The sequence below is a fragment of the Daphnia pulex genome, chromosome 4 (genome assembly GCF_021134715.1).
Source record: "Daphnia pulex isolate KAP4 chromosome 4, ASM2113471v1".
Classification (NCBI taxonomy): Eukaryota; Metazoa; Arthropoda; class Branchiopoda; order Diplostraca; family Daphniidae; genus Daphnia; species Daphnia pulex.
In genome coordinates this window covers 8,439,365-8,467,111 of record NC_060020.1, presented here as the reverse complement: position 1 = coordinate 8,467,111, position 27,747 = coordinate 8,439,365, and the positions used below count along the sequence as shown (strand labels likewise).

Sequence of the window (27,747 nt, the reverse complement as noted above, 5' to 3'; positions counted from 1 at the left end):
CGAAATGCATTTTCACTAACCTGTTGTCGTCTCCGTGTTTTGGACTAGCGACGGATGGCTGGTGTTGGGCAATAGCTGATTGGCGGTGGGCAGGGTGAAGAGGTGCTAGTTGCGAGTCGAAACCTGCTGCTGCTGCCGCCGCTGCTGCTGCTGCCGTGTCAGCATTTTGATCAGGGTCAGTCCCGTTGACGGAAGAGTAACCAGAATAACCTGCTGAGGCTTCTGCTGTCGCTGTTGAAGTGGGATCGTGAGATGAGGATGCTCTTGTTATTGGCGGAGCGGCCATCTCGTCTGACTGGTCAGCACTGCCTTCCATGTCACACGGGAAAAAAAGGACCACCACCGCAGTCTGGGCTTAGGATCTAACGAGGACGCGACAAGCCAGCACGCACGTGGTTGCGACTCCTTTGACTTGACCAACAAGTCGACTTGATTCGGCCCTCCCAATTATATCTCCCGTTTTTTCACGTTCCTCCCTTTTTTTTCTATTTCTCTGTCTCTCTGCTCTTTCTTTATTTCTTGTTTTGTTCTTGTCCTTTCTCCTCTGACTGCTCGCTCTGCCCACACCGACCGCGGGACAGGAAGCAGTTGGACGACTCGCGAGCGGACCCCAGTCCGCCAACTCGAGATCGGGAGAAAATGGAGCAGCAGCAGTTGTGACGGAGTTGTGACGGAGTTGCGGCGAACGACGTCGAGGTGCCGGTTGCTGGTTGCTGGTGTCCGGATCAACAAGTTTGTGGATGGGATAGACAAAGAAACAAACGATTGGAACGGGATGGAAAACAACAACAAACCGCAAGGGGCCGCCGAGATAGACTAACCGCTGCCGCTACGAGATGTGCCACTGAAAAAGGAATGGCTTATCGTAGCGGAGAATCACGGCTAGGCCCCCAACATAGGAACTCCCTTCTCGTATGTATATGCTGTAGCTATATTCTTTGCCTTGCTGCGCTGATGAAGCTGCTGCTGCTCGCTGCTGTTGCTGTTGCCCAAACGAGAGAAATGCTCGCGCTCAGACAAACATGTGAAAACAACGCTTGGCTTGGCTGGAAACCGAAACCAAACCGTCCCGACGTCCCTGCAGGCACATTGTGTCTGATTCATCTACACACGTCCGTAAGTGCACCAAGAAGAAGGTCGTCTCTGCTCTCCGAGAGAAGGGAAAATAGCTGCGAGGAACTTTTCAGCTCTCCCCATCGCCCAGCAAGACAGACCGAGAGAGAGAGAGAGAGAGGAGGGGGGGGGGGGAAACAACGGACAAATCATAGTGATATAAAAAAGCAGTAATGGAATAATAAAGATAAACTTGGAAATCGAATGAAAACGATATTTTAATGACAAACTCCTACGCATAAGCTCACGGCGTCTTTTGAGATTGCCTACCTGGTCGGCAGGTAACGCATCGGCAGCGTCTAAAGTCTAAACATTGGCTTTTCAACAAAAAGATGTGATGTGTGCACAAAGCATTTGAATAGGAAACTATAGCATGCGCTTGCCTCAGGGAAATAATAGATACGCAGACAGACGGTGGGTTCTCGTCGAGACTATTCGTCACTCTGATATCCGTTGTTGAAACACCTTTTTTTGTTACACATTTCGTGTGCACGCAGCCGTGTGCATTACACACTGCGCAATTCGATGCAACGTCGACTACGATTGAAGTGCATCTCCTCTCGGACAAAAGTGAACTCATCCGAGCACTTTATAATTATTCCCGAAAATTTTATTTGATCTATTATCTCGTCATTTTATACGATTTAAATGAAAATTCGACATTTTATGTGATCATGTCCACAATCATGAATCTCAACAGTCGCTTTTTTGACGTGTAACAATACAAGACTGTAAGCCATTTCCCCAAAGACATACCTATAATATTATGAATTTGGATACAGTAGTAGTTTTTGTAGATTTCTATCTCTCACCAATTCGCTCTTTAATCCCAACGTGTAGTGCTACACACACACAAAAAATATATATATTTGAATGCAAGTTTGAAGTCAGTAGCCTGTGACGGCGGCCTGTATTTAGCTTCAGCTGTAATACCGGGTTACATAACAATGAAAACATCAACAACGCAATTCGCACCTTCTCAATATGAGCTAATAAATTCAACACTATTCATCTGTAATCAAGTATGAGAATGATTTGAAAAAGTCGAATCACAAATTATTTTTTGCCGAATACGAGCAGCGACAAAACTTTAGTTTGCCTCATTCACACGCGACTAGATTGTCGCATCAACTCAAAATAAACTTTTTATGACAAACCTTGTTTAGAATTTTTTACTGAAAGTTGGAAATTTGTTATAATGAAAATGCGAATGCAAAATGCAGTGAGGTTGTGCATAATTTTTGTATTTATAATTTTTAATTTTAACATAAACGAATTCTCTGAAAGAAAAATCAACGATTCTTCTGCGTGTAATGGTAGCGTTATGTGCTATTCTACTACATGAGTTAGTGACTTGTATGCACTGTTTGCAAATATTTCATTTTTCTTTGCAGTTTGCAAAGTATATGCGGTAGAGAACATGCAGCAAATAAAGGTGTGTTATGTTACTAAAGTAATTTTACGATGATTATATGGACTAGAAATAAAAATTACTAATTTGTTTTTGTCATTGGAGTCATTAGATTCTTCGGAACATCAAGTGTAGCATTTTTATTACCGTATCTTCTCTAAAAAAAAACTAGTTTATCATTGAGCCGGAACGAAATGATGAATGGGCCTGATGGGCCTACGCATCAAATCATTCATTACCTGATTAGAACGTCGTTTGCCTGAACTCAAAGATTTCGACACGTTGATCATTAGATAGAATAATACACAAACAAAATAATTTTTGTGACAGGTTAACGTTCCCAAAAAAACGTAATTGTTTAAGATAGGTTAGACCACTGTAACATTAAGAGATCCCGTACAATTCCATTCAATTCATAATTTTTTTTAACGCGCGAAACCAAGCATATGTAAGTCATGTGTTACAGTTAAGAAACACAGCAACAGGTATTGATCCCCGAAACCAGAATTGTCACACATTAATGCGCACGGCACACAGTCACACACACAACAACTATTTATCATCCAGTGGATTTTTTAAACGAGCGTAAAATTGTCAAGAACCTCTTTAAAAGTTTCCTGTTCAACTCGTTTTAACTTGCATTTTGCATATTTAATTTTTTTTCTTCCGTATTATATTTCTTGCATTTACGTAACCAGTATATGTAAGCTATTCTCTTGGCTATTCTCAAAGGTTTATTTATTCCTCTGTTGACTGTTGCTCATAATATGAACACCTTCATAATAACAAGAACATCTGGTCGATAACACAAGGAACAAAACAATGCCAGAAAAACTAAGGTCAAATATTGTTGTGGATAAGTAGGCTATTATAAGAATATTCCTTTCTGGGACTGAAGTACTACTAATGAAGACTTCCCGAATTTCTTGTGTTGATTTTTTTTTTGTCTTTTTTCCTTTTTGAAATACAGACATGCCAAACTGGAACAACCACGACTGCTTTTGGGTTACATTTATTTGATCTATTTGTATATTTACGCAGCGCAGCCAAGTTTGAAGAAATTCCCGCAACTAGGGCAATTTAGAAGTTTGAACAATCATGAAGTCTGAAAGACGACAACGAAAATAATTGCAAAAGAAATAAAAATTCTTTGTTGGTTTGTTGCAGAGAATGTGTTGTTTATATTTTTCTTAGTTATTAAATTTGTTTCCCTACCGCCTTTGAAATTTTCATGACACTATACATTTAGTTGGGATTTTTTTTAATTGTCGAATTGTAATAAATTAATGATCGTTCGAAATATTTGTAAAGTAAATGTTATTTTTGCATGTTGTATAATGTTAATATTTTTTTTTTTTTTTTGTCGCTACCTTCATGCCACAGCCCTTTTGATGCCCTTTTATGTTTAACACTTTACAGTTCAAGCAACGGTTTTTCACTAGGAAAACCAGCTGCCTTCAGCAGATTAAACTGAAATACGTTATACTTGTTGCTAAAAAAAGGCTATAGTTTGATACGTATACGTATATTTAACGTAGTTCATTTGATTATAGTACTGTGCAAAACCGCAAGTTGGTTATGAAAGCCGTGCATATGCGTGCGAATGCATGTTCTACACTTCTTATCACTAGAATACACGCCAACGATGGCCACTCCACCCTTCTACTAAATAAAACGTTAAGATTGGCATTTTCATCGAACAACTTGTAAAAAAATAATAAGTACCGGTAGCCTATTTGTTCGTGCAAGAGAAAAACTAACCTAGCAGCATTCTGCAATTGAAATGTCCCGTCAGAAACACTTGATCCACAGCAGGTACTCTTGATGATATGCTCTGCCCTAGATGATCCATGGAACTTGTTCGACGTCTTCTACAGCCAGTCTACAGCAGGACATAGGCACACATAGATTGGAATCTACAACCTCCCATTGCCCGGCTCCACAGCGACGGGCTCTGCTTTTTTATAAATATCGTTAATGCTCATTAACTATGCAACAAAAATATGTAAAAAACAAAACAGGGGTTGAGTCCATTTGACCGTTTCCGCTTATTAGTTTAAAAAATTAGCTTATGCAACGAGTTAACAGCGTGAAATTTTGTCCATGTAAGAGCATTTTTTTTTATCAATATTTGTTAGATTTTTCTTCAGAATTGGCAAATGGCAATGCCATGAGTACTTGAGTAGCTGGTGGTAATGACTAATGAGCCAAAAAAAAAAAAAAAGTAGAAACCCGCCGCTGGGGAGGCGGGTTATTGGGGATGGGGATAGATTCCAATCTATGTATGCCTATATGTCGGGTAGATGTCGATCTATTTCCAGTCATTGTGATCAAGTCCATGGATTATCAAAAGCAGAGCATATCTTCAAAGCTACTTCCCGTGAATGCTGTGTTTATGCTGGGAAATACCAATTGCCGTGAACAGAATATTTCTGTTCAATAACCTGTTTGTTTTCAATTCACACTTCCTTCAACTAGCAAAAAAAAAAAAACCTTTATTGTTACTGTACCTGAGTAATTATTGGGGTAATGCAGAACTACTCTCCGATGACTAAGTCAAAGTTAGATGGCTTGTCAATTGGACCCAGTGGGAACGATTGCGTAATGTCGTTTCATGGTTGTACTGATAGGTGATATTAGCAACAGAAAATGCGCATTTCCATTCAAATCCATCGTTTATTTCGTCGAATGATTCTCTTTATCTCCTATATGTACAGGAATTAATTTTCCTACAAAAATTTGCGTTTTCAGTTTCAACTAATGAGTGAAAAGTAGGTGTATGGTGGAAGATAAATCGGCAAAAGGTCAATTGTTCAAAATAAAGCTCTCCATTCGAAAATGAGAAAAACGGTGTAAAAATCTGTTGATCATTCTCTTGTGATTTCGTGGGAACGCCATCTATGATTTTTTTCTTTTGTTTCTTGCTCGGCATAGACTTTTTCTCCTCCTCTTTTCTAAAAAATCTAAAATGACAAATCGACTGTCACACAGCATTCTTTTTGGAATTGCCATTCCGAGTGGACCATTATCTCTGCTTTGAACTCATGCAAATGAAGTATTCCGTATGTTTGAACCTCCCTTCTTCGTCGTGATTTTTCTTTTTGTTCTTCTCAAATAAGGCTTTTTGATGCATGTTAAAGGTTGATTGGAGCAAAAGCACTCGGACAGACACGACTGCTGTATCCAATTAAATTATTAAAAAAAAGTTACCTCTCATCGCTGTAGATTGTTTAAGGATTTCTGTTTCAGTTCCCAAGTAAAGTTTTTTGTCAAGTTACTTCGGCTAGTGTGAAAATTTACGAGACCCTTCGTTCATTCTAAGCATCAAACTTTGTAAGTTTGACTGCATATTAACCATCACAGACACTGACCAATCATTAGTAAACTGTCCTCGAGGCTATTTTCTTTAGCAAAGGCCAACAGATTAATAAGGGAAGGGTCATTTATTCATTTTAGTTTTTTACGTTATTTGTTTTCATGTTTTTAATTATAATCGCGAAAACCAGTTATTAATAGAAAGGGGAGTTTCCCGCGAAATGCGTAGTTTGGTCAATAATAGAAAGGTTTCTTCCGATGGTGTTTTTCTTCACATTTCTTATGGTTACCGTATTTACGCTTGAAAAATGTCAACATTATTACGGTTCCAGTTTTCGAAATCACTTTATTAGTCGTTTTTTTGCTCTTATACTAATTTTTAAACTGTATATTTTGTTATTTATATTCGCTTCTTTCTAATTTGCATTTCCCACCAAAAACAGGCTTTCTATTCCTTTTTGCGATCGACAATAACTTCCAGCCATCCACTTTACCAAAGCCGGTTTTATGAGTTCAATTTAAATAGGCAAACACATACGAAAAAAAAAATGTTAACGTTTATGTTCCAAATATACTTTTCCAGTTCTTTGACTTGTTTTCGTGACGAAGAAAAACATAACACGTTGACACTAAATAGTTCCTGCATTAACATTAGTACATTACAACTTAAAAGAAGTTATGGATTTTGAGAAGCACAACGTTTATGTGAATCTCTGTATTAGAATGACTACCAAAAAGTTTAAATTAGAAGAAATTTTTTTTATTTTTCAGAAATAAAATGTTTTAAAGTTTTTACGAGTTTCAATATGTCCGTATATTGTTTATTTGACCTTTGCATTGATGGGAAATCGGAAGGCAAATGTAGGTTTTCTGGGATAGTAGTGTCGACTATTTTCTTTCACTGAAAATCAACAAGTGGATATGAATTCAATTTAGTGAACATTGTTCATTAAAACTAGATTAATTAATTCTCTTGTCAATTTCAAGCGTTATTAAATTATTATGTTATGAACACTTGTTTGCCGAAAAGACTCTAATTATAACTTCTAATTCTTAACTTTCAGCGTTGCGCATTTTAGCCTCCCGAGTCCCGATCAGAATAGTCTTAATGTATTTACGTAACAACTACAAATGCTCTTGTCAACATGAATAAAGTCATAAAATGCTATACTTCGTGAGCCACTGAGCCTCTGATGGTGTCTTTTGAACCTTAGTAATATAGACAACAACCTTGCAAAGGAGCAGACAGGTTATCAAGGTTGCCTGTGAACCACCAGCCGCCGCATTGTTGAATAACAATGTCCCTGCAAGGGAAGCTATAATATGCGTGCTGCTTCCCAACTATCAGTCTTTGAATTTTATTCTTAATGGAGAGAGAAAGGTAGGCGACAACACCCGAAAAAGTATAACTCGATCGAGAAAGGGCAATCAGAGTACACACAGAATGTTATATGGTAATCGTCTAATTAAAACTGTCCTTATCCAACTTGACGGTCCTGGCTGCATGCATAGTCTGGCGACGTTATATGAATAGTTAATGAAGATGTCATGTACTCATTTTCTCTCTTCGTTTTTTACTTCGTTTTTTGTCCTGGCGATACAGCAACGACAATTCTTATTACCGACTGATGATCCAAGTTTAAAAAATAAAAATCAACAAAGTCATTGTGTGCAACTTTTTTTAAAACAGGAGATTTTACTTTAAAACTATCAGCGCTCTTCTACGTCCAAAAAGTTTTTAGATAATCCTGAAAGTGCGACGTGTTTTAAAGTTATGATTTTTCTAATGGAAACAGAACTTTGAACGTGAAATGTAAGGATTGTGATGTGTATAAAGAAAAATATTATTAACACTTTTCCTTGAAAATCTAATTTTGAAATGTTGGGGCAGTAAATACACGTGTCAGTCATGCGCTTATCCAGAAATACCATATCCATGACAAATAAGAGATTAATAGGCCAGTGGGAAAGATGTGATTCTTGCTGCATCACTTCTTGAGTTTTATAAATTGAATCTTGCATGTAATGTAACTCATTTTACAGTTATATATTTACATATATTTATGATAAATTCAGCCTATATTTTAGAAAAGAAAGACTACAAAAAACGTGAAAAAGAGTTTTATTTGCCCCAATTTTTCCGAATTTATCCCCAATGCAAAAAAAAAATTAAAAATTAAAATATGATTGCAAAAATGAGTTCTACAGTATTTATTCTGCATTAATTTTTTTTGAGGGGGGGGAGATAGTTTTCTGTTGGATGAAATTGGTAACGGTCTGCGATAAATGTCATTTTTAACGCAGAAACCGACGGCCAGACCTGCATTTCGTGCCATTTCTCTCAATGTTCCGATGTTTCCCACTTAAAGCTAATTTTCAGGAGGAAAACTGCCCGGCTTCTGATATATTGGTTGCATTACAACAGATAACAGTTTGGCACTGTAGCTTGGGAACCCAGTTTTCTAAATAATTGAAAATTAAAATTTTTTTTTTTCATATTTTGGAAAAAATATTGGACTTGAAATTGAATATTATTTTTTTATGATTAAAGAGGTGGAGAAAAATTGGCAAAATGGCAATTAACTGTGCACAAAAAAAAATAAAATAAAAAAAAAATAAAATACGAAAAAAAAAATACAAAACCAAAAACATCAAGGGTGGGCAAATGAAAAAGATATTTGGAGATATCCGGGATTGCCCAACATGGGTATAGTTCTTCTTCTGCAAACAATTACTCATTTCTAAGGAAATTCACGCCATCTCGAGTTAAAGACACGGGACAAAGTCAAAGTAGTACTCAACGCCCATATTGCGGTAGCTAGCTATAACTAAGAGAAAATCTATTAATAAAATCGGGGAATCTTTTTCAAATAACAAAAAAACCAAAACTATGCCTGTTTTTTATCAATAAATCCATTTCAAGATTAGACTAGTTATAAGAAAAAATAAATATGAGGTTTGCCATTAATCCACAGACTTATAAGCCATTTCTGAATCCATAGGTTGAATATACGATACTGAACTGCGCCGTCGGTAACTACTAGTTACCACCGAAATAAGCCATTTCGGGATTTAAGATATGCAAGAAAAGCAAGTTTTTAATTTGTGGAATTTGTGTTTATTAATTTCCGTCGCGAATGAGGGTGAATTCTTTCGTGCCTATTTATTCATATTCAAAAATGATACTACCAAATGAAATCGCCGACAGTCACATCTGCTTGTTCACGCTGTTGGTTCTTCCTGGTATGGATAAATAAAATGAATAAAACTGAATCGCTTATTTTCGTTTAGGTTATAGTTGATCTAAAAATTATGTATCTAGAAAATGAATTGCGCTAATCGCCTAAACTCTAAAGTTTTTACTTAATTCTTTATTAGTACAGAATATATTGTAAATCGTTGGCGCTCCACTAATTTGGTGATTTTCTAACGTCTCTTAAAAATCGTTAAGTGACACGAAAATTAAAAATTGTAAAGGTCATGGTTTGTTTATGCTAATAAACCCCTTCTTTTTTAGACAGATGATTATTCACCGATTATTATTGGCAGTTTTTTTTTCAGTTGAAAATATAGACATGAAACATGGCGACTAGAGAGGATGGAAGGTCGCTGTCTGGTTTACGAGAACTGGTTGCCGAATGATCGAAACAACTTTATTATCATCGCCAGGTCACGATGGATGCAGGACAGTCGAGGTGGTTGACGAAGATTGGAGATTCGTGCCCAGAATATGGAATGGTGGACAGAGAGAAATTGGTTACGTTTAATCCAGATCCAATTGGACTGCCTCTTTTTCTTTTATCAGCTTTCTTTTGCTCCCTTCCATTTTCGATAGCGATGGGACGATGCACCTGTCATCGGTCAACGTCGTAGCCATGGAGTAGAGCAAGCGAGAGTTCGTTCTTTCTCGAGCCTCCATCTTTGATTATGGAATCGTTGCTTCACCGGTTTAGGGTATGAATTCGAGAACTTTTTAAGGAACAATGTATTTTAAAAAAGCTGACTTCGATTAATGGTCTGCACACAATTAAGCGAGCCTTATTTCACCTTCAGCAAACGTGATGAACATTCCCCACGCCCCTTGCGGATTCTGTGCAGAATCTGATACTTCTCGGCCTTAATAAATAAACATTCAACAACTTTGATGAGTGATGTGACACAGGGACCTTATTGACACAAGCTTCAGCATACAGAATCTGCAAGGGGAGCGGGGGTGACTTTTGGGTCAGTCATAACTAGACCAATCAAATATGGAAAATAACTTCCTTCTGGATTTGAGCCACAGTAACTTTAAGGGAATTTAGTTTATTTTTTAATTGCCCATTTTTTCATAAAGCGATACGAATCCCTCCCCTCCCTCTTGTGCTTAATCGCCTGAATGCTGCTAAAATTACATTCGTTTTGGTTTGGGTGATTTTCAGGAAATAAAAACGGGAAAAATCGGGACTTTCATAAAAACTTTATATCTGGACCCTTTTCCCGGACTACTTTTTCGAATATGGTTTGCACTACATTTTGTAATAATTAATTTTGTATTCGCCCAATAAACCGCGAAAACAGATACGGACTGGGGAACTTTTCGGGTTTTTCAATTTTTCCCCGTTTTGATTTCCGTAACACTGTAGATTCTTAATTATAACGACAAATTCTGAACAAGACAACTCCTTCCTTGATTACTTTTAAAACGCATCCTCTTACCGCTTTAGTTCCGGATCTCTCACTAACAATAAAAAAAGATAAATGCAATTCCCCTATTTTTTAAAATTTCCAAATCTCTGTACTACATTTTTGTGTGCTTTTTCAGAATCTTTCTTTGGTAAATATTTTAGTTGAAATATGTATGTTCATATGGATTGAGTTTTAAGAACGTTTAGTGGTGTTTAGTTGACCCAACAGACCCTAAACTGTTTCCTCTCAATTATAGAAGACACTATCGTTGATGTACTACATCACACGACACCCGCTATTACTTGACATTCTTCAGTTCATTCTTTGAGTCGCTATTGATTTCTGCAAAGCTACAAATTCGTAGCTACAAAATTAGTTTAGTTCTTATTGTTTCAATTTTCGTGACACCACATACGGTACTACATTTAATCAACCATAGTTTACCATAAATATGTTTAAAACTAAATCGTTATTTTTCACAAATTGTAATCAGACGCTTGATAATTGTTTCCTCCAGTTTTTATTTTTTAAATTTAGTCCCGATGAAATATATAGTTTATTTCAAAACATCATTAACTAGAAAAAAACAAAAAGACCCTTTCTTAACTATATTCTAAGGAGCCTAATTGGCATCACTTAAAAATTGCATTGATGGTGCAAAATCGATTGAATGGATACGCGACTTTCACCACGTTACTCCATCAACGGCCAACACAGCTCTAATTACGAGGATAGAATTTCTTGTTGCCTTTGCTGTGGTCCAATAGTAGTTGACAAGGTGTGAAACATTTGCCATAAACAGACTCAAATTTCCCCATGATAGCTACTAGTTTTTCTGCCCCAAACTCATCGACGAACCGGAAAGGTCCTCCAGTAAATGGAGGGAAACCCAATCCAAAAACAGCTCCAATATCACCTTCAGCCTAATTGAATAAAAATAACGTTAACTGCCGCAATTTATTTACATAGTGTACACGAAGGCATACCGGACTAGCGAGGATTCCTTCTTCTAAGCACAACAAGGCCTAGATAAATAAATAAAATATATTGTTAAAATTAACTACAGTGTTTTGCAATTCACATATCACACTATACGGTACCTCGTTTATGAATCGTGTGGCAAGTCTAAATTGAATGTCTTCGTCGCTTTGTAATCCTTTCGGTACCAGTGAATATTTCTTTAGCAAATCCATAGCCTCCGTGCAAATTGGTCTCTCTCCTTTGGTTCCTTTCTCATAAACGAAGAAACCTTTGCCTGATTTCCGCCCTAGAACGCAAACGCATTTTTTTTTTCTAAAAGGCCCGTATTTCAAGTGAAATAGAAAAAGGTTTATACCTGTGATCCCAGCCTTTACCAATGAATTAAGGACCTCTGGATCAGCTCCCGCAAACCGCTCTCCAAAACAAGTAGTCAAATACTTTCCAATATGTGCACCAACATCAATGCCAACTTCATCAGTTAGAGTAACTGGACCAACAGGGAAACCAAATTTTTTGCCAAGTTTATCAATCTTCCTTGGATCAGTTCCTTCTAGAAGAAGTCTAAATAAACAATAGTAGTTTGATGGTAAAGGAAATCAAAATGAGCACAAACACTTTTAAACATCTACCTGTGAGCTTCAGCCATCATGAATGAAAGTACACGTGAAGTATAAAAACCAGGACCATCCCCTACTATAATAACGACTTTACCCTGTCGTAGTCCCACGTCAACGGCCGATGCAATTGTATCACGCGATGTTTTGGGATTTGTTATAATCTCCAAAAGTTGCATCTTATCGACTGGAGAAAAATAGTGCATACCAATGACCTATTCCCCCAAAAATTATACATTAATTAAATTAATATGTATGCATTAAAGCCATTTAATTAATTTCGAATTACTTTTTCCGGACGCTTGCTGGCTTCTGCTATTTTTGTAATTGGTAAGGCACTAGTATTCGTGGCAAATATACAGTGTTCTGGGATGAGCGCTTCTACTTCTTTGACAACACGGTGTTTAAGGCTCAAATCTTCAAACACAGCTTCGATAACCATGTCACAATTTTTGAACGCATCGTAATTTAGGGTACCCGTTAAGTTTGAGGCAATACGGTCACGCTCAAAACTGATAATAAAAAAATTATGTTTACCTTTTGTTATTCTCCAATGAAATTAAAAAAAAAAAAAAAAAAAAAAAAACGAAACAAAACAATATTTTATACCTGGTAATTTTTCTCCTTTTCATGGATTTGTCTAAACCCGCATATACTTGATTTAGGCCTCGAGATAAACCAGCAGGTACAGCATCTTTAAGCAAAACATCAAATCCTTTAACAGAAACTTGGGCAATACCAGCACCCATTAAGCCAGCGCCTATTATCCCAATAGTCCTAGAATCATTCGAAGTAATAAAGATTATACACTGGAATAATTTATTAAAAAATATTTACTTCGTCGGCAAAATTGGTTTCCCAAATCTATTCTTTTTGCATTCAGTTTGACCATGAAATAAACCAATTAATCCACGTGATTCCTTAGTGACTGCCAGTTGTCCAAAACCTTGATTTTCAGCAGCATATCCAGCTTCCAATCCTTTATCTAAAGTTGTTCTAATTACTTCTAGAATCTAAAAGCAACATTCACTCAAAAGTTACAAGGTATTCTAATGATGCATTATTTTATTTTACCTTCAGAGGTGCTGGGTACAGCCCATTTGTTTGCTTCATTACTTTGGCTTTGGCCTTTTGAAAAATTTGATCTTTCACCAGGTTATACTTCAATGCAGCCGCAAATAAACGATCAGTGATTGGTTTTTCACGTTTAACCTTCAATGAACCAGAGGCCAAATTTCCAGCAGTACGTACAGCTACTTCTTCTAAATGTTGCAAAGTTCTAAAAAAATTAAAGTATAACAATCAATAAAACAAACATATTTTTTCTTTGGCAATGTTTACTGATGATCAGGTTTATCTAATCCTGGGCCCAATGGCTGCACAGTCAGATCAACAAGACCAAGCTTTTTAGCTTTGTCTGCTTTGACATTTTTGCCAGTAAGGATCATATCCAGAGCAGTAAGAAGAGATGTTAACTGCGGAAGGCGTTGAGTACCACCACCACCAGGCAAGAGACCTAAAAGTACTTCTGGTAATCCCAAAGCAGTCTTATTCTCATTCACAGCAATCCTGTAATGGCAAGCCATGGCAACCTAAACATTTACATTGATGATTATGAGACAATTTTGATTCATACAACTGTAATAATCTGACCTCAAGTCCTCCACCTAAACAGCTGCCCATGATTGCAGCTACAATGGGCTTTCTACTGTGTTCCATTTCCATCAACAAATCCTGACAAGCTAAAAAAGTAGAGGTTGCATGAGTTTTCAAAATTAAACAGCAAACAATTAAACAACTAAGACCTAGCTCAAGTGATTACCTTTTGAAAGCTGAGAAGCTTCCTCAGCTGTTTTACATTTCTGGAGCATTGAAATATCAGCTCCAGCGATGAAACAACCTGGTTTTCCTGATGATTTAAAATTTGGTTAATAACACAAAAATGTACAACAACAGGCTTTTGAAAAAGTACCTGACATCAACACAGTGGCTTGCACATTTGTATCTTTAGTAATCATGTCCATGATCTCTTTGACTTCAGTCATGGTTTCAACATTGAGTGTGTTGACTTTGGAGTTTGGAGAGTCAAGTTTGACAATGGCGATTCCATTTTTAACCTCGTACTTGGTATGTACATAACCATCACACCTTCTTGATGTTGAAAGATGACGTAATGAAAACTTGCCTATGTTGCAAAGTTATATATAAATACTAAAAATATTTATTTCACATGGTAACTCTGCACATTATAATAAATAGAGTAAGACAGATCGAAATAATCAGTCTGTTTTTAAATACTCATAGTGTTTGCATGAACACTGAAGGTGCCATTAGTTTTTTACGACATAATTTTGAGGTCTTCACTTACCCAATGGCAGGTTGTTAGGAAAGCTTACAAATTTGGAAATGGAAATTAATCTGCTGGTAGCCATCACAGATCGCAAATTGATTTCCCGCAGAGGAAACAAGAAATGAATAAGAAACGTAGCCGGTACTGCGGTAGTAAATTAGTTTCTAACACACCCGTTTGGCGTCTGCAAAGCACCGGGCCCAGCGACTGATAAAAAAACGTCGCCAAACGGCGTGCGCTGTAATTTCTGTGTAATCGAGGAATTTATTGATAATTGATAAACAAAAAAATCCCAAAAAAAATTAAACATGCGACAATAGAGAATGTTGTAATACATATTTAGCACGGTTTGTTAAGGAACAGAGATTTTTTGGTTTTCCGGCTTTCCGTCTAGGCGAGAGCACTCTGGTGTGTGTGTAGCAGTGCACCAATCAGAAAATTCCTTTCAAAAATTCATCAACGAATCACAACAGACATCTGATTAGAGCAAAATAGCAAGAGCCAAGAAGCCAAAACTAGTGTCATAGTGAAAAACGTTCTGCTGTCGAAGAGGCAAAAGTGAATAGCGGTCTGTCTTCTTATAAAGTGTGCCCTAAAAGAAATCATGTGTTTAGGATAAATTTTTATTGAAAAGGTACAATTATTTATTTGTCATTCTCAGATTCACTATGTATTACAAGTTAACAATGAATGACGTATACGTGAAACGTGAGACAACATTTCAGAAATACCGACAGGGGCTTAATTGAAACAAGTAAATGTTGTCCTGTGAAAGGGGTCTTGTCCAGCAGTTTAGTGTACAGTAAGGGGAATTGTCAGTTAATTTATTGCTGAAAGGTTGTTGGTGGTCAAATCTATTTTCTTTTTCTTTTGAATCGTACATTGAGAAATCTATTGGCCTCCGGAATCCGGGAGCGAGCCAATAAACAATCAGCTGTTGGCCCCTGCCGATAGGGGGCTCGTTGGCTTTTGGCGTTGGCGTTTATAGGTGTTTACTTTTGAAGCGTCATTCCAGTTAGTATTTTAATATTTTCTTTAGATTAATTTTTTAGTGTTAGAAAAATTCAATTATATCCGTATTCCGTTCCACTGTCGCTTGATAAAATAAATAAAATAAGTTCTAGTGTCGGGGGTCGGCCCGGAAATTTTTCCGTTTTAGTGCCGTTTCTAGTGTCAGATTAAAAAAGTTCTTGTAGTTTCTCGTTTTAGTAACTACACTACACGAAACCAAAAACTAATTTTGTCAAAGCGACATACAAAATGTTAAAGTAAATATGTTATTGTTAATAACTTTTAAATTCCGATACTAGAACGGGAAGCTTTCATTCGACTCGGGTAGGGAACATTGTCAAGTCTGAGACTTAACGTCCAAAGAAAATATTAAAATGCCAACTAGAATGACGTTTTAAAATAAAGAGTAAACACTCAATAACCAGTTAACCACCTACTACAACGCCCCCCCCCCCTTGCTGCAGGAGCCAATAGCTGAATTGTCTATTGTGTAACCATATGACGCACGTAAATTATTTTTCTGAATCATGAAAGAATACAAAATTCAAAAATAACATTGAATAGCGTTACGTTGAAAAATATTTTTCCTCTTGCTTGCATTTTATAAAACTTCCAACGTATATTCGTTCGTTTAAACTTGTATCTTATTTTTTTTAAGTTGTCAGCTAACTTAGATGACGTTTTAGTTATTTCCTTGGAAATTGGTAATTTCACTTCTTTGTTTAACCTTTGTGTTTGGAGGTATTTCTTCAAATAAAATCAATTAACACAAACTTTGTTTTCTCTGAAATCGTTTTTTCAGAAATTTTTCGCAATACTCCAAACAGAGTTCAAATAGCCGGACAGTCGTGATGAAACATTAACATTTTTCATTCTTGATTTTTTCTTTCAGAATGCCTGCTTACATCTTTTTATTGTTGAAATTCTTTATCAATTGAGATAGATCTTCAATTGTTCAAAAATTGATAGGCAGACTAGTACTTGAGTTTATTAGCTTTCAATTAATAATATGATTCAATCATACAAAACACTTTGAGAGTTCTTAAGAATTGTGGTTTTTATTGTACATATTCCGTTAGGCATTAGTTTGGCGGAAATGCAAAATGTTGCTTTCTCTGATTAATAAAACGAACAAGTCCAATTCTCTGGTTGTCTGGTACGGTAGTTTAGTTTGTGTGATACCAGTGATTGAAATAACACAAATTTCCACATAAAGTATGATTTCTTGTCATCCGTTTTAAAAGAGTTAATGGCGACACGATATTCATGTCCGGTACATTGGTATCGGTATGTTTTTCTCGTATCCTTCTCGAGAGTTTGCTTTATTAGGTTCATCTTTTAACTTACTTTGTAACACTTAATGATTACTTTGTAATTTAGAAGATAACGGAAATATACACATACCAGGTTACAGAAAATGTTTTGAAATAGATCCAAACTTTAGAATCCACTATTTAAAAGGATAAAAGTCTTTCAATGTTTATTCCCCTTTTTTTAACATCGCGCTTGTCCAAATGACGGGTTGCAAATACGGGAAGTGCTCGTCAAGTTACTTGACGGAATTTGCTTTATCAATGATGATTTGGGAACTGCAAACATAGCCAAACCGTTTTCCTTTGTAATATGTATGTTGATTTAAAACCAGGAACGGCAGACCTACCATCCATTTTTATTACAAAGGGCTACAGGTCCCTTCCCAGGCACATCTTGTTACCATGTGCAGGAATAATCACGACTCACGAGCATGGCCGCTTGAAAAGTAAATGGTTTCCTCTGTAGATGACTCTGATGCTTATTTCTACTATCACATGACCAATTTCCCCATCACAGTTCTAGCAAGCTCCGCCCAGAAAACGCCGAAAACCGGGCTACGAATATACCAAACTGGGATAGGGGAATCTGTACAGTCAAGTTGCGGCCATGTTTCTATATCTCTGCTCTTTGAACGAACAACGAACACCGTCGAAAAAGCCGGCAGCTTGCTTTGCCAGTAGCAATTTGGCATCCCTGCCCAATCATGGCTCATGGCGTCTTATTTCTTTTCGGAATTAAAAAAAAATGTTTTTATTTCTTCTGAAAGTTCCAACTGTGTATTAGACTTGTGAAATCAAATGAAATAACGTTGACATTTGGTGATTGTGTCTGCATTTGAAGTACTGACAATTTTCTCGTAAGTTACTCATTGATCGGTATCCCCACCCAAATTTTGTGTGGTGTTTTTCAACTGACATTGTTAGCTTAGCTTGGCCTCTTTAAGTCTTAAGTGCACCTTAACTGAGCTCGTACCCGGTAGGATTGATCTCAAAAGCTGGTAAAGAAGTGAATTTAGAGCTAATATTTTCGTAGATGTCAATCATAATATTAATTTAAGAAAGTTGTCAAGTGAATTAATCACAAATTTTGTTGTTGCTATGCAGGAGTAACTTGGTCAGCTGCATATAGCTGATTAAAGCTACTAAAAATATGGACAAAATAAAGACCAGAATGAAATTATCCTTTCAAACCCCAGATGAATCTTCAGGAATCTCAAATTTGTTTTCCTGTGTTGCAGCATTCATAGTCATTGCAGGGATTGTTTGTTGTGCAGGTAAATTTCTGTTAACCCTGCTTGAATTACTGTGGATTTATTTATAATGTTGTTATTTCTTGACAGAGTGTTTAAGTGTGGAGAATCTGAAATTCTCCAAAGAATGTCCATCAACTGTGACATGTGAAGCAAAATTTGCACAACACCATGAAACAAGTGGTATCAGAGCAACTTGGTTACTCAATGGCAAGGAAGTGAATGAAGAAAGATGGAAATCCACTGAAGACTTCAATGGATCTGCCATATACTACCTGATGCTTCCCTGCAACATTTCCAACATTGGAAATGTAACATGCAGAGTGTCAATTGAAAGAGACCAGAATGGTGTATTAGAAGCTGAAAAAACTGTGCAAATACTTTTTCCAGTTACTCCAACCATCAGTATGATAAAAGGCGCTAAAGTAAACACAAGCTCGTATGCTTCGTTACAATGCTCGGCCAACGGATACCCAGCGCCCAACATAACCTGGACTTTGAACGGGGTAGAAATCAAATCGGAATCCCATAGACTTAACGTAACTCGTTCTGAAGAAATGACGACAGCACTATCTAAGATAGAGTTTAAAAGTACTGTCCGCTCTGATAATGGCACTTATACGTGCCAAGCATCTAACAAAGCCGGATTGGAAAGCAAACCCGTGACGCTTTTTATCCAAACCAAACCTGAAGTGGCAATTGATTTTGCCTTGGGAGTTGGCAATGGTAGCATTTACCTTAATTGGACTCTGAATAACGGAAATCTCCCTATTCAAAGTTATCAAATCAAGTACTTGAAAGATGGTGAACAAAGCTGGCAGTATAGTCGCATTGCTCCAAACGTATCTGCAACAAGCTTAGTGATAAACGACTTGGAACCTGATGTAGCATATCATATCCAAATTGAAGCGGAAAATGTGATGGGTAGAAGCCACCCCAATAAATATAAAGAAGCTGTTAAGACTCTATCAGCGGAAGCCGAGTATATTCCTGTGGTCGACATTAAAGGTTCTACATCAAATTCTTTCACACTCGGATGGACAGCTCCACCAGAAGAAATCCGTCACCTGATTGGTCATTATATATCAGCCTACAAAGACACCGAAGGAGGGCAAGAAACAACCATCAGAGTTGCAGCAGTGGACGGTTCGCCAGTTCATCTTTTTACCAATCTAAAGCCGGCTACCATGTACTTATTCAAGGTCAGGGCATGCCATAGGTACACTGGCCACTGCGGAAATTTCTCCGATCCCGTTAAGGACAAAACAATCGACGGAAAGCCTACACCACCTCGTAACGTAAAAATGCTCTGTGAACGAAATGGAAATAAGTACTTTGTTACTGTCACTTGGGAGGCTCCAGTTCATCCCAATGGACAACTCATCCATTTCTCGGTATGTATTTCCAATTTCTAAATGAAATACAGTGTCTACTTAAAGTTTGGGAACGCTCAAGAGAACATGGAAAAAGGTAATTTTCTCGCCGCTCCCAAAATTCAATTTTCGCCGGAAAGCGGCGAATTTTTTTGGACGTAGTCATTAGTGTTGGATTAGGCATTTTTTTTTTCAATAGGGGTAAGGGTAGTTTTTGGGTTAGTTTTAAAATATACAGTACCCACCACAGGTATTGGATGGACCACTTCAAATTTTGTCGTTGTTACCCATGCAAGAATATTGAATCACCTTCCACCAACTGAGTTGATCCTCCCAAATCCGCATTTTGCCAATATTAGAGGGGGGGGGGGGTATGAAAAAAAATAGCCAATTTCCTTTTTTTCCCAATCTAGATGCCCTCCCTTTTTTGTAAAAATTTTGCGGGGATTTGAGACTACGCAACAACTGCACGAGGGGAGAAAACAGCTGAAATTTAAAAACGGGTTTTTAATTCAAAATTGGATAGAGTTCTGTTTCAAAACTACCCTTCCCCTGATTGAAAAATTAAAAAAAAAAAAAAAAAATAGCCTATTTTTAACCCTAATGACTACGCACAAAAAATTTTCGTCGCTTTCCGACGAAAGTTGAATTTTGGGGAGCGCCGAGAAAATCGCCTTTTCCATAAGGTTCTCTCGTGCGATCCCAAACTTCAGGTGGAAAGGAAATTTGCTATTGCTTATATTTATTCTTGCCTCTATTTTTCTGTTTAGGTAAGTTTGAGCGGAGTGGCATTTTATTTGAACGAGCAGAAAATTCAACAACGAGATGATTTTGGACCCATGACTCAGAACGTAGATGGGTCGAAATTTACAGCCTTATTCGACGATATTCCTGCAAATACCAACTACAGTGTCCACGTGAAAGCTGAAACTAGGGTACAGCACAGCCAGGCATCGCAAGCAACATGTCAAATGCCAGCTTCCATACCAGACAAGGAGAACCTGAGTGGTCCCTCATTGATGCGATATCAAAGGGCAGACAGGTGGGGCCTGCGAGCTAGTCTTCCCAAAGTGTCTCAGCGAAAAGGCCCAATTTGTTGTTATTCCGTTGTGTTAGTCAAAATGTTAGAAGGCGAGCCGCTTACGTCATTACCAGAACCTCATCGTTTGCCATTGTTAACATACGAAGAAGTTCATAGACAAGGAGCTGGAGCATACATCGCAGAATTATTCGATTTCGATCGTATTCCTTCTGATGTTGTTTCTTTGGGTGACGGTAACCGCATTGACAAACGAAATCCACCATGCAAATCATGCTCGGTTATCCACGGGCCAAGACAAACCGAAGTGGAAGTGGAATTGGAGGACCTTGAGGATTTAGAAATTGCAGATCGAATTGAAAGAAGTTCCTCTAGAGATTCACCAACAAACATGATTGACATTGAAGTACTATCCGACGATGGAGCCCTGGTTCCGGAGAGCAACTACACCTTGTTCGTTCGGGTAAATTAAGTTGTCATTAATACGTTATGACTAGTTTAACTAATAGATGTGCTGAATTTAGTAGTTGTTCTCTCCGAATACGCGAGGGCAGGTTGAGAGCGTTTTCAGCCCGTATGCAACTCCGATGACTCCAAAACCCATCCCATCACCATATCAATCTGCTGATCGGTCTGTGGTACTTATGGTTGCCCTGGGAGTCTTGTGCGGATTGGCATTTGTCCTGCTGTTAATTGTTAGCAGTCTGTTTTTCCTGCGCCGCTACTCCAAACACGTTGCACAAAGTGAAGGAGTAGAAATGTCATTAAGTAGCTCGTGCCGTCATCTATGGAGTCGATTTCGTGATGGTCGACACCTGCTCGTGTCACCTCCAAGCACGTCTGCTGCTCCAATAGCTAAACTGGACATTCTTCAAGCGTTTATGGAACGTCACCAAAATGCCGATTACGGTTTTCAACACGAATACGAGCTTTTGCCCGAGCGTTTTGCTGATCGAACTACTCGAGCTTCTGATACAAGAGAGAATATGCCAAAGAATCGGTACCCAGATATAAAAGGTAACAATCTAATATTACCCATTGTGAGAATATGTAAGGATTTTTTCAAATCATAAATTTTTTATAATTTACAATTATTTCAGCCTATGACCAGACCCGAGTGAAGCTTAACACGATCAATGGAGATGCTCATTCCGAATACATTAACGCTAACATTGTCATGGGATACAAAGAGCGAAAAAAATTTGTTTGCGCACAAGGTCCAATGGAGGGTACCGTGTATGACTTTTGGCGCATGGCTTGGGAACAACGAGTCGAAATCATCGTCATGCTGACTAATGTAGAAGAGTATAATAAGACCAAATGCTTTCAGTATTGGCCTGATCCCGATCCGTCGAGAAATGCGTCTACTCCTGAACCGCTATATGTTGACCCAGTGGCTGAAACGCAATCCAATGGTGGGACCACTCATTCGCCTTCTAACGGCAGTACAGTAGACATTCAACAGCCGACAGTGCTAGGTACCATTAAAGCTCCTCAAGGCGACAAGACTTTCGGCGACATCCGTGTGATTCATGTCAAAGAGAAACGCTATTCGGAGTATGTTGTCAGAGAATTACAGGTGAATTTTTTTCGATCATTCTTTTGTATATTATAAATATTCTTACAATTCAAAATTTATTGCTAGGTTTCACGACCTAAAGTCGGTACTCCTACTGATCCTGAATTGGGCATAATGGAAAGGGAAGTTCGTCCAGTTTTTCAGTACCACTACCTAGTCTGGAAAGACTTCCAGGCCCCAGAACATGCCACGGGAATTCTTCGTTTTCTCCGTCGCTTGAATGAAGATTACAGCACCGATCGAGGACCCATTTTAATCCATTGCAGCGCAGGTGTAGGACGAACGGGAACTCTGGTGGCCATTGATCATTTAATTCAACAAGTTGAAGAGGAAGGCTCCGTCTCCGTATTAAATACAGTCTGCGATCTCCGTCATCAACGTAATTTCTTGGTCCAGTCGCTTAGACAGTATATTTTTGTGTATCGTACGCTCATGGAATGGGTGCAGTTTGGTAACACAGAGATTGCTATTTCAAATTTCCAGGTACGTTTTAATTGGTAATGATTATATCCTCTTGTTTGAGTTAATAACGTTATTTTTCGTCTACCAGAATGCATTGACTAACTTGCGAATGAAAACGGAAGGTCGGGTTAAGTCTCCACTCGAAGAAGAGTTCGATCGATTGGACCAACCATTTGATGACCGCAAACCGATGAGTGTAGCGTCATCGGATGAGAATCGTGCAAAGAACCGCTATGAAACTGCCATCCCCTTTGATCGGAATCGCGTTATCCTGACCCCAGTGGCTGGTCGAGACTATTCAACATACATAAACGCTTCGTTCATCGAAGGCTACGACAACTCCGAGTCCTTCATCCTGACTCAAGATCCCATGGAATCCACTCAACGCGATTTCTGGCGGATGGTGCTAGAGCATAATATTGTAGTCATAGTCATGTTGTCAGAAATGGGTGATGCATCGGATACCTCTTGCTGCCCACAGTATTGGCCTGATGATGATCAAGAAGCCACCCATGATCATATCGTTGTGAAACACGTTTCCACGGTAACTCTCCCGGGATACATCCAGCGTGACTTTATCGTCCGCAGTACCAAAACTCGTGAAGAAATTCGGACAACGCAGATTCAGTACCTCGGTTGGGGGTATTGCACCAACGGTCTTCAAGATGATTCTGTTCCACCACCTCAACAAATCAGCCATTTTGTAACAGTGGCCATGGAAACTATTGCTGCTCGTGCTCGACAACTCCAACCAGGATCGGCCTGCCTCCACTGTAGTACTGGCAACATTCGTAGTTCAGTTATGGCTGCCTTGTGCATTCTGATTGAGCAAGCTAGAACAGAAGAATACGTTGATGTTTTCACCACTGTCAGAAAGTTACGCTCGCAAAGGGCTCACATGATCGAGTTTCCAATGCAGTATGCCTTCTTATATGACGCTCTGGCTAATTATTTATGAACACTCCACCTGACATATATGTGTCTTCGACTCCACAAACTATTGGATTGGGCAGAATCATCTGTAATCTCAAAAGTGAAATTGAGGGGAACTGAAACAAAATTGTCATGAATGGTGTGAAAAATTAACACCTAAGGCACATCGGGTTAGCCAAAACTACTAAAAAGTGCATTAGTTTTTGAGAGTGTAGTCATCTTATTTCCATGTATTTCATTAGCCACTGCCTCTCCATTTAAATGTGCCAGTGTACACACCCCTCACCATGCCCACCCTTTGTAAATTTGCCAACGTCGAAGGCAGCAGTCCTCTTCAGTCTCATTTTTTCTAAATTTATTCTTCCTTGTGTCTTGTCATTTCCATTTTCTGTCAGCTGTCACTGGATTTCTGACACTGGGCTAGCCTTTGTCATGTGGTAATCTCGTTGATTTTGAGGAAAAGAAGGTTGAATGCGAAAGCAAATGAAACGAATATCAGAATCGCTTTTGGTGCAAGTTGGACCGGAGTGTAACTCGACGCGGCACTATTTCAACGTCATATTTTTTTTTCTTTTTAGTTTTTTTTTCTCGTAATGGTAGTATACAGTTTTATTTGCAGTGCCAATGATTTAGAAGTGATGACCAACGTTAAAATTTGATTCGAAACCTTCTATTATGTGTACGCGCTTGTCACATTTATCGTGTGTGTTGCTCAACAACATCGTTGTATGCTTTCGCCTCAGTGTTATTATCCTTACGACATCTCTTCTCTATCTCGTAATCTGTTTACCCTAATCTATTAACACCGGTAAATTGATTTATAGAATAGCCTGTAACTTTCCGTGATTTTTAATTATTATTTTGATGACAATTGTTTCGTGCAGTACTCTCCCAGAAAGAAAAAAAATATTTCGCCATCATCTACTCCTTCACCTCCTACAGACGTCGTTATTCTTAAAAGCTGTTGTAACACGATGATTTTGGCCTATACCCAGTCACTTTATTTCAGGAAGGGCCGGCAAAAGTCAAGATGAGCTGGGTCGCGTTCCGTAAGGAACCGATTGGAATGAGTTCGTAAAATAAACTGTCATTTAACAAATAATACATGGAATGTATTTCTTAACTACTAATCTTTAGTAAACTACGCTGAAAAATCGGGGTATTTTGTAAACAAAGTCCGGACCTCGTTTTGGTAATAAGTTTAGTCAAGTCTTCCTTGGAGCCTTGGGCTCTATCTGCCCTTTTTATTAAACCAACAATTCACTAAATATAACTCACGTAAAGTCCGTAAAGTGCCCGTGAATGTTGATATCATTTATACATTGAAAAATAGCCTAAGAAAAATGCGAAACATTTCTAATTGCATGAATTATAATTAAAACCAAATAAATAATTTATTTTCGTGACTGCTTTGGTGTAGTCGCTATCTTTTGAACGAACAAAGAATTGTTCTATGCTCGATTCCCGGAGTTGTTTACGTTTTTTGATAAACAGGGACTCAAGAAAAGTTAAAAGCATTGATCGGTGATAGGTCGCAGGTAAGGCAACACATGCTACGGTAATATACGCTACAATTTTGGTTGACGCGTACTTTTTGGAGTTTAGGAAATAAGTATTTTGTGGTGGACTCTTATATGCTTACATGAGCTAAGTTTAGTGTTGCGTAGTTTGTGCTAGCTTCTATAAACTGTTTTCTTTAATTTCTTTCTAATGGCTTCTTCCAGTGAAGATGTTGAATCGATCGACCCTTCCTTTATAATATTTGATCAGTGCATTGGTTGTATAGAAGAAATAATAATGAGTAAGCATTTACATGTTTATCGACGAAGGGTTACCGTGGTTACTATTTATTAAATGATGTTGAATATCTGTAATAATAAGGCATGACAACTATTAATAGTTTTACAGCATTAGACTAACAATGAAGCTGCTTATGTCTTAACTGTAGGATGAACATCTCTCAAACTATAAACATGTGATTGGATATTTATTTATTTCTATTTTGATTCAAATGGATATTCTTTTGTCCCAAATTTTTTATTTCATCTAATATTCTTTAGGTGAAGAATTTCTCAAAACACAACACCATTTCTTGACTAAGCACTGCACAGTATTTGATGATATGGAAGAAAATAAACTTATTTATTTGGATATTTTCCAAGATTATGTGGGTATGTTCTAAGTTATGATACAATACTTATAATAACTAGTAAATGTTACCAATTACAGGCTCAGCTTGTTGAAACATTTCTTGAACAAAAACTAAGGGAAATGTTTCCTCTTTTTTCTATGGAGGAATTTGTCAAAGAGCTCAAGTAATTCAGAAAAAAATTTTCTACATATTTCATTTCCATTAACATTCATGTCACGATTTAATTATTCAGGAGTCAACCTGTCCAACTTGAAGGAGAAATTTTCGATATCTTGCGCGAGTTCACGGATTTCCTTTCGTTTAAGGCCATGATGTTAGATTACAAGACGGTAATATTAAATAGTATCATTACGTACAAAATTCTAAATAACATTAATTAATTACTAGGGGCAAAATTCAGACGTACTTCTTTTAAGTGGTTTCAAGATTTTAAAATAACACGGTGGCTATTAAATAAATTGTCAAGATCTCATCTCTAATAGGATGTTACTGTATTTATTATTTGTACACCAACTATAAAATAACTCCAGTCGCGTGTAATCAACAGCAGTTGAAGTACTTCTCGCTGATTTCCTGGACCAGGTTACGTGGCTTTAGTTTTATCCTCTTCCGTTCCAGCAGAAACTGCCCGAAAATTAGGAAACGTCTCCCACGGACTTGAAAGGTCGAATTTCCTAAATTCTTGTGCCAACTCTACTGGCTCAACAACAACACGTTTCGCTTCATCATCGTAACGTACCTGACGCGATAAAATTGACAAATTACTAAGCGCATTGATCGAAGAATTAATTCACCATACTTCAACATATCCAGTGAGGGGGAAATCCTTTCGAAATGGATGGCCTTCAAATCCGTAATCAGTCAAAATTCGTCGTAAATCAGGATGGTTCGCAAAAAATACCCCATACATGTCCCAAACTTCTCTTTCATACCTTCAAAACTAAATTAGGATAGTTCCTTTATGGATTAAATATGTTAATACCAGTCAGCAGCTTTAAAAACTTCATAGGAAGAATCGACCGGAGTCAATTCATCTGTATAACTCTTGACTCGTATCCGTGAGTTGAATCGTAGTGAGAGGAGATTATAGATGACCTAAAATACAAATAGTAATAAGGCTATGATTGAATAGAAATTAAAAGAGCAAATTGTGTACCTCAAATCTATTTTCCCTTGAAGGAACATCCATGGCCCCAATATCGGCCAAACTAGCAAACTGACATTGATGATGGTCTTTCAAGAATTGTAGAACAGGGACTATTCCATCAGGTGCAATTAGAACCTCTAATTCATTTCCGGTTACAATCTGCACTTTCTGCACATACTTTGGCATACACTCTGCCACATATAAACCAAAGTCCATAAGGCTGGAGGTGGAAACAGCATCATTTTTCCTTATGGTGGCTGTGAAATATTTTCAAAATGTAATCATCACAATTTAACATTGCTCACACTGTTGATCAAGCCCTTGCATATGAAAAACAAACATTTATAACACACATAAAGATTTTTGTTTTATATCACTGGTATCTAGACTAAGCATACTCTTATGCAATGTGACTATAATAATATAAAATATTTATTCATACGCGTAGTATCCGTAGTTTGATTCCGGAAAAAAGTTGTGGATGACGCTGATAATTTATTGAATAAATTGTTGTTAGATCCCGTCCCTGTACAAAAACGAGAATTGGTATAAATAAAAAATAATAATAAAATTTTTTTTTCACCTTTTCGATAAATTAAGGAAGAAATTCCTCGAATAATACGTCCAGAAGCCGCCATTTGTTTTGCTATTTTGGCTAGACCAGGATAAATCATGGCTTACTTAACTTCAAGGCCGGTGTTCAAGTCACAAGTGTGCATCTTTCACTCATAACCCTTCTGTTCTGGAAGATGGTACATCTAGCGGTAAGTAAACCAACGTCAGGGCGGTCAGAGACACAAACGAATGCTGGTTAATGATCTTACCGCTAGAGCCACCATATTTCAAAAAGTTACGAAGCAATAGCATAGCGCAAATCCCGGCCTTGAAGTTATATCTTATATTTGAAGTTTCAACTTTCAAGTTCACTCAAAAACTGAAGATTGAAAGTTTGAACTTGCGTTATTATTTCATTTTGAATTATTTTAGTTTACGTATTTCAAGATTCAAATTTTTAAAATGCCGAAAAGAACTGAGG

General features: G+C 37.6%; 4 protein-coding genes and 1 long non-coding RNA gene across 12 annotated transcripts in view; 1 reads left to right on the top strand and 4 right to left on the bottom strand.

The window, feature by feature from the left end:
• The window catches only part of LOC124192856 (protein grainyhead-like), a 29,919-nt gene extending 29,036 nt beyond the window's left edge, over nt 1-883 (bottom strand). Inside the window, exon 1 of one of the 4 annotated variants that reach the window (XM_046586353.1) lies at nt 21-883. In XM_046586353.1, coding sequence (XP_046442309.1) covers nt 21-316 — 296 coding nt within the window. In that variant the 5' untranslated portion in view covers nt 317-883. The remainder of the gene's footprint in view (nt 1-20) is intronic. The other 3 variants (XM_046586355.1, XM_046586354.1, XM_046586352.1) reach the window with 3 other exon arrangements.
• Nucleotides 884-11,044: 10,161 nt separating this feature from the next.
• LOC124193243 (trifunctional enzyme subunit alpha, mitochondrial-like) lies at nt 11,045-14,861 on the bottom strand. Its single transcript, XM_046586973.1, has 15 exons — nt 14,788-14,861; nt 14,471-14,699; nt 14,075-14,287; nt 13,925-14,011; nt 13,756-13,844; nt 13,444-13,694; nt 13,177-13,381; nt 12,940-13,115; nt 12,712-12,879; nt 12,392-12,614; nt 12,118-12,317; nt 11,844-12,049; nt 11,608-11,774; nt 11,494-11,532; nt 11,045-11,430 (listed from the first exon to the last, which is right to left on the bottom strand). The coding sequence occupies exons 2-15, from the start codon at nt 14,532-14,534 to the stop codon at nt 11,227-11,229; spliced, it is 2,292 nt and encodes a 763-aa protein (XP_046442929.1). The 5' UTR covers nt 14,535-14,699; nt 14,788-14,861; the 3' UTR covers nt 11,045-11,226.
• Nucleotides 14,862-14,943: 82 nt separating this feature from the next.
• LOC124193242 (tyrosine-protein phosphatase 69D-like) lies at nt 14,944-26,043 on the top strand. 5 transcript variants are annotated; one of them, XM_046586971.1, is made up of 13 exons: nt 17,109-17,222; nt 17,294-17,633; nt 17,881-18,050; nt 18,117-19,420; nt 20,170-20,901; nt 20,966-21,455; nt 21,539-22,017; nt 22,084-22,500; nt 22,568-25,213; nt 25,473-25,579; nt 25,642-25,727; nt 25,797-25,893; nt 25,952-26,043. In XM_046586971.1, exons 3-9 carry the CDS (start codon nt 17,927-17,929, stop codon nt 23,435-23,437), a joined length of 4,416 nt encoding a protein of 1,471 aa, XP_046442927.1. In that variant the 5' UTR covers nt 17,109-17,222; nt 17,294-17,633; nt 17,881-17,926; the 3' UTR covers nt 23,438-25,213; nt 25,473-25,579; nt 25,642-25,727; nt 25,797-25,893; nt 25,952-26,043. The 5 variants fall into 5 exon arrangements, with proteins under 5 accessions (XP_046442923.1, XP_046442927.1, XP_046442925.1 ...); XM_046586969.1 differs by having other exon boundaries at nt 25,473-25,583; XM_046586970.1 differs by having other exon boundaries at nt 22,568-25,387; nt 25,473-25,583.
• LOC124193246 lies at nt 16,430-17,208 on the bottom strand. The gene is made up of 2 exons (XR_006874126.1): nt 17,124-17,208; nt 16,430-17,052 (listed from the first exon to the last, which is right to left on the bottom strand). It is a non-coding gene; the product is annotated as an uncharacterized LOC124193246 (long non-coding RNA).
• Nucleotides 26,039-27,452, bottom strand: LOC124193244 (NADH dehydrogenase [ubiquinone] iron-sulfur protein 3, mitochondrial-like). Its single transcript, XM_046586974.1, has 6 exons — nt 27,295-27,452; nt 27,154-27,237; nt 26,721-26,968; nt 26,547-26,659; nt 26,364-26,496; nt 26,039-26,303 (listed from the first exon to the last, which is right to left on the bottom strand). The coding sequence occupies exons 1-6, from the start codon at nt 27,383-27,385 to the stop codon at nt 26,148-26,150; spliced, it is 825 nt and encodes a 274-aa protein (XP_046442930.1). The 5' UTR covers nt 27,386-27,452; the 3' UTR covers nt 26,039-26,147.
• Between the last annotated feature and the right edge of the window lie 295 nt (nt 27,453-27,747).

Coding starts and splice junctions, on each gene's coding strand:
- LOC124193243 (XM_046586973.1), bottom strand. CDS start 14,534: ATGGCTACCAGCAGATTAATTTCCATTTCCAAATTTGTAAGCTTTCCT. Junction 14,012..14,074: donor AGCCACTGTGTTGATGTCAG/GTACTTTTTCAA, acceptor TTAAATCATCAG/GAAAACCAGGTTGTTTCATC. Junction 11,533..11,607: donor CCACACGATTCATAAACGAG/GTACCGTATAGT, acceptor TTATTTATCTAG/GCCTTGTTGTGCTTAGAAGA.
- LOC124193244 (XM_046586974.1), bottom strand. CDS start 27,385: ATGATTTATCCTGGTCTAGCCAAAATAGCAAAACAAATGGCGGCTTCT. Junction 27,238..27,294: donor TTCCTTAATTTATCGAAAAG/GTGAAAAAAAAA, acceptor GTTTTTGTACAG/GGACGGGATCTAACAACAAT. Junction 26,969..27,153: donor TCAAACTACGGATACTACGC/GTATGAATAAAT, acceptor AATATTTCACAG/CCACCATAAGGAAAAATGAT.
- LOC124193242 (XM_046586967.1), top strand. CDS start 17,927: ATGGACAAAATAAAGACCAGAATGAAATTATCCTTTCAAACCCCAGAT. Junction 18,051..18,116: donor AGGGATTGTTTGTTGTGCAG/GTAAATTTCTGT, acceptor ATTTCTTGACAG/AGTGTTTAAGTGTGGAGAAT. Junction 21,456..21,538: donor TCGGTACCCAGATATAAAAG/GTAACAATCTAA, acceptor CAATTATTTCAG/CCTATGACCAGACCCGAGTG.